This window comes from Dermacentor silvarum, chromosome 1 (genome assembly GCF_013339745.2).
Source record: "Dermacentor silvarum isolate Dsil-2018 chromosome 1, BIME_Dsil_1.4, whole genome shotgun sequence".
Lineage (NCBI taxonomy): Eukaryota > Metazoa > Arthropoda > Arachnida > Ixodida > Ixodidae > Dermacentor > Dermacentor silvarum.
Genome location: NC_051154.1, coordinates 423,721,229 through 423,727,353, shown reverse-complemented (window position 1 = coordinate 423,727,353; position 6,125 = coordinate 423,721,229). Strand labels below are relative to the sequence as shown.

General features: G+C 45.0%; 1 protein-coding gene across 1 annotated transcript; it reads left to right on the top strand.

Moving 5' to 3' along the window:
- Window positions 1–1,949: 1,949 nt before the first annotated feature.
- On the top strand, window positions 1,950–3,183 carry LOC119437642 (vacuolar-sorting protein SNF8). Its single transcript, XM_037704634.2, has one exon. The coding sequence runs from the start codon at window positions 2,100–2,102 to the stop codon at window positions 2,829–2,831; it is 732 nt and encodes a 243-aa protein (XP_037560562.1). The 5' UTR covers window positions 1,950–2,099; the 3' UTR covers window positions 2,832–3,183.
- The last annotated feature ends 2,942 nt before the right edge of the window (window positions 3,184–6,125 follow it).

Below are 6,125 nucleotides of genomic sequence, written 5' to 3'. Positions count from 1 at the left end.
GGAGTTCACACTTGATACTATAATTGTTATGGTAATGGCGGACTGTGTCAGTGAAGACTTCACAGAGGCCCTGTTGCGTTAGCTTGGAATTTCAAAACCGACTAATTACCCCATATTGTAGGCCAACGTGCCACAAGCCCTGTAGTCAGTTTACCTGTACAATTTTTGTTGCCATTTTCCAATGCCACATTCTTCTTATTCCTCAAAGGTTCCTCTAAGGCAGATGAGGTGAAACCAAATATGAAGAAAAGAACCTGATTTTAGTCGATTTTGGTCTTCACTCACCATAACTACACCAATTCCAACTTGGGAGCATCTTCTGTCATTGCCCTGCCATGGGACAACGAAGCTCTGACTGTACATAGATGCATGTAGATAAAAAGATACCCCCCTCCGTGATAACATTAAAGTTCCACACAAATTGAAGAATGCTATGTTTTAAACTTTTCAAGCATTGCAGCCTGCGTCATGTGACACGGCCCTGTTCAGCACTAAGCTGCACTTGTACGTGTAAGTTAAGGAGTGTGAGAGAAAAGCAATGTATTTTTTGCGCAGTTAAGACCCAACCGCATGCACGCGATATTCAAGCGACGCGACAGGCACACCCTGTCGCGCTGTCGTGTCGCGGCGTGGAGCAACCACATGAACGCGACATCGCGAAAGTAGCGACTATTTTCAGCATGGGGTGTGGTGAAACATAACTCAGATTAAGGAAACTACATAGGTAACTTAATTGGCATAGGTCACTGTTTTGTGGTAATGGTCTAAAATTGAATTTGTACCTAGGATTAAGGTAAGTGTTTACTTGGTGCGTTTTTTTGTTCTTTTTTTTTTTTTTTTTTTTTTTGGAAATGAGAAATGTAACCAGAAACTCGATAGTGAATATAAAGTCCAACATAGTTTGTTATCGCAGAGCATTTGGGACAGGGTTTTATGCACCACGATCACTGCGCTAATAACTTCAGTGTTGCAAGTTACACCACAGGGCAATCGACTGACGGCAGGGTGCAAGAAAGGGAATAGTTTACGGAAAGACCTACAGGACTTCCCGCCACAAGGTTGTAGCATACCGACTCTGGTGCTGCGCTAATGAGGGTCATGCGCTTTCCAGTTAAAAGCTAAGTATAAGCAGAGTCTTTTTAAGGCAGTTCGCCGTTGCGGCGCCGAAAAGCGTCCGCAAGGACGTGTTGAAAGGTGGTACACATCATAGGTCAATGTGATACTGCCACAGTAGAGTCACTGGATGGTTTTCTAAACGAGGGCAAATGTAGAAACTTAAATGCGTTGCCCGATGTCTTGCTCTCGGTAATACAACATATCGGGGAATGATGCGGTCAATTTTATCCTTCGAGTGCGACATGGCCTCCGAGACTGATTTCATCGTTCTGTTGGGCTGTGGTGGACACAGTGACGCACGAGGTTAGTGGAAAACACGGGACAAGTAAAGCGAAAACTGAGCTTTATTCAAATAGAAATAATAACCTATACCCATAACTGAGATAAATAGCTGCGGGTTATATGCGGACCAAAAACTGTGCCTGCCGCAGCGCAATAGAATGATGGAGGTACACCTGGCTAGAGTATCAGTTCTAGCTACCCTAACCTGTTTACACCACTACACTTTTTGAAGCTCTGCTAGAGTATCTCTGCTTATTTTCATTACTCCGAGATTACAAATCTCGGAGCCCATGCTATGTACTGCAGTGTCGTCGCTTGACCTCAGACAAGGAGTGACACGCGCGTGGATCGCCCAGAGCATGGCCCAGAGCGTCAACAACGGTCCAAAGTCGACTCCTAAACGTGTCCTAAACGATATGCCCAAACAAATGCTTTAACACACAGTGTTCGCTGTTTCGGAACTGAAATTAGACTTTTTTTTTTTTTTTTTTTGTCAAACGTCGTGGTTTGAAGCGCCAGTTTGAAGTTGGTTGTGAAGCTAAGACAAGCCAAAGCCAAAGGGCGTTTACCATTTTCTGCAGCGGTTGTGTCGGTAGTTTACTTGCTCAGTTTGGAATTAAATTCAGTACGGTGTTGACATCGACGTTGCGCATTAAGGTAACCGGAGAAGTTGCAGCAGAAGCTGTTGTCTGGTCGTCAGAATGCGGCGTCGCGTGGGTGGAGTTGGAGCCATCCAAAAGCAGCAGCTAACCCAGGCACGGTTCAAGGACCGCGGTACAGAGCTTGCCGAAGAGCAGCTGCAGCAAATGACTCGGCAGATGGAGGCATTCCGGGCAAAGTTGCAGGGATTTGCTGCCAAACATAAGAATGACATCCGCAAGAACCCACAATTTCGGCGACAGTTCCAAGAAATGTGCGCCACGGCCGGAGTTGACCCGTTGGCATCTAGCAAGGGCTTCTGGGCCGACATGCTTGGAGTCGGCGACTTCTACTACGAGCTTGGCGTCCAGATAATCGAAGTGTGTCTTGCGACATCACACCGTAACGGTGGCCTAATGAGCCTCGAAGAGCTTAGGGAGAGGGTAACTAAATCTCGCAGTAGCGCCCATAGGCAAGAAGAGATAACGCAGGACGATCTTCTGCGAGCCATCGAGAAGCTCAAGGCGCTGGGAAAGGGGTTCCAACTCATCTCTATCGGCTGTCGGTATTTGGTTCAATCAGTGCCTACAGAACTAAGCCTCGACCATACTAACGTCATTAAGCAGGCCGGAACTACGGGTTATGCTTCCGTAGGTTCTTTGGTGCAGGATTTGGGCTGGGACAACGACCGTGCGCAGAAAGCTCTCGAAGATCTGCTAAAGGAGGGCCTGGTTTGGTTGGACACGCAGGCACCGAAGGAGCACCTCTACTGGTTTCCCGGACTCGTTAAATAGTTTGAAAGGGCAGGTGTGCTGCTCTGCCTAGGCCGTTTTGCCTTGCACGCCAATACAGGCGTTTTGTGTTGCTCGTGTGTATGACACTCGAATGTTGTTGCAGTGCCCTATGAGTCAAGTCAGTTACTTTATATTGCCTCTGATTACGTCGCATGATGACAAAGTTGCCGAATAAAATGTTTGTTATGTGACATGCCATTTACTGTGTCACATCACATTCACCCCTGAAATGTGTGTGGTTCTGTTCTGGTAACCTCTGAAATGTGTATGCTCTGTTTTGTTTGTTGTGAAAACACATTATCGAGCCATTCAGCACGCTGCATGCCATTAAAGAAGCCCTAAAACATCTAAATTGAATTTACAGTTTCTCTGTTGAGGCTTTTTCCTCTTGTGATAGTGAGTGCAATGGATGGTGCAGCATGTGTAATGCCTAACCAATCGTGTAACAGCTATTCGTGATTTCATTGATTGTTTATTGCACAAGGAGAATGCCTAATGAAGACTTTCATTTTCCCTTGACATAATACAAGCAGCAAAATTTTGCAAAGACAAAAAAAAAACCCATCAAGAGGTGCTTCAGGGCCCACTTAGTAAATATATGCAGGTTTAGAACTATTACAGCTGTTTGTGCTGCCATTCGTCCACTCGAGAACAGCTACTGGATTCTTTTGATGTGCAGCAGTTGTAACTGTTAAGTGCAGGTTATAGCTGTTTACCTTTTGCTGCAGGAAACCTAGTGCAGCTGTGGAGATATTGAAAGCGAAGCTTTCTTTGTCTAGCCAACCATTGTTTCGTGTTGGTCAGTCGCCCAGTATCTCGCGTGGTAAGGCACAGCAAACTAGCTTATATAGCCACGGCGGCCGCATTTCAGTGGGGGCGAAATGCGAAAACACCCGTGTACTTCGATTTAGGTGCACATTAAAGAACCCCAGGTAGTCTAAATTATTCTGGAGTCCCTCACTACGGCGTGCCTCATAATTGTGGTTTTGGCACTTAAGACCCCCCTTTTTTTTTATTAAAGAATTGACCCCCAGGTTGTGCCACCATAGTTACGCGTGCCCATTCTTGACCAATCCCTGAGAAAGGGTGCTGCCACTGTAACACAAGAGCTATAGTAGCCTTAAATGCATTAAAGTTGTTATGTATTATTATTATGTAGCAGAACGAAAGGCTACATATTTTGAAGTCTCGCAGGGAAGCATCAGCACTTCTTAACACACCATCTTACACACATTTGAGAGAGGACACCTGAATCATACGAAAAGCACAAAGACGCACATTACTCGCACCACACTATACACATATTACCAGGTACCCAGGCTTCCCCACTTGCAAACACCACGGAGCCCATCGATCAAATCGACTCGTCTTGTGGGAGTGTCCCGCCAACTCCATCTTCAGAAAGACAAATACTACCTAAACTACCACCCAGCGAGCGTCCCGGCTTTTGTGGGGGAATGGACCACTCCCCCACGAAAGTTTGAAAAATTATGGCGGTTGCTTCTGGCGCAGCACGTCAAGAATGTGGTGGGCCAGGAGGACCAGACTGGGGTCTTAGTTCCTTTGGGGCTAATAAATGTTATTTCTCTCTCTCACTCTCTACAGAATGGTTATGTGCCACTGTGACACAAGAGGTACAGAATCCTTGAGTGTAGCTATAGATATGAGTCGTACTTCTCTGTGCATACACCTGTCGTCGCCAGTCTTCCCTCGACAAGCATCTTGCATTGCCTTTATCCTCGTGACATCACCGCGTAGACATATCACACTGTGCATTTGCCCGATTTTGTGTTTGCGTTTTGGCATAGCTTGTGAGTGCTGTAGTGCATAAACATATAATTACATGAGATTAAAGTTGTGGTGGATAAAAGCATTGCATGAGATTAGACGTTGCATAGGAAAGCAAACAAAATTGTATGCATTGTTGTTAATTGGATAGCATTCATTAACCACTTCGCATGGATTCCAACATTTGCATTGATCTGCATTATGTTATTTACATATATGTATTGTACTCATCTCTGCATACACCCCTCCTCACTCACCAAATATCAAGCATCGCTTTCATCCTCGTGACATCACTGTGTCAAGTGTATAAACATTGCACGATATTGAAGTTGTCATCTCTGCAGTGCATGCACGTAAACACTGTATGAGGTTACACATTTCATAGGATGAAAACAAACACAATTGTGCGCATTGCATTTAGTTGCATAGGATGTAATTAATAGTTCCTCTTAAGCTTTGCTTCACATACTGTATATACTTTATTCTAATGCACACTTTCTTTCTGGAAAAATTTACTAAAATATGACAAGCATGTAAGATTTCAGTACAATCAAAACTTCGTTGGCACTAAAAATTATTTATCCGAGCCACATGTTGCTGTAACTTTAAATGCTATGTTAGGTGAGAAACTAAGTGAGGACCCTTCCCTATAAATTTGAACCTGTCTGTTATGAATAAACTTAGTTGCAAGTAGTCTTATTACACCATAATAAGTATGAACCAACTAGCCCAGCAACAATGGTTGATATGCTGTGTTAACTTTGTTCCCACATTCCAAGTTCGCTAGGCTGCCATGGTATGCAATGCATTTAAGAATGCCATAGACAACACTGAATATGAGAGTATAGGGACCGAGGTTAGGTCCCCTATAACAATGCGCGAGTTGGCGAGCGAAAGAACAAGGGACCGTTCAGGCCGATGGCAGGAGCAGAAGGAGGAGGAGGAATGAACGTTTATTGTTAGAAACAGCGAGAAAGTGTTCTTTCTTCGTCCTAGGTGGGCGGCTCTCTCAGTCCAGAAAGCCGTTGGCTAATGCCGCAGCCTGGTCCCGGTCCACCAGACTTCGCTGATCATCCAGGCTCTGTGCCGTTGACATTGCCTCCCACGTTTCTTCGGAGGCTTGTATCTGTTCTGAGGCATTGTCTTGACTGTTTTTCTCGCGGTGTGGGCACACCAACACCATGTATTGGAGGGTGTCTGGTACATCACAATATCGGCATAGGTACGAGAATTTAGTGGGGTGCATCCGGTGCATGATAATTCCATGGACGTAAGCAGAAGAAAAAAATTTTTTTTTCTTATTCTATTTTTCTAACCTCGCAGCACGAGAAATGAGGCACATGCACATGCACCTGGGCGCGCCATAAATAAAAGGCGGCCTATGAAGATGACGATGGCCGCTAGAAGATGCTCTAGGCTCTTGATATTGATAAGAAGGCCACCAACAGCAATGATCAGTGATGCCCGGTCTAGTGTAATTGGAATGCAACAAAGTAGTTTTTCCTA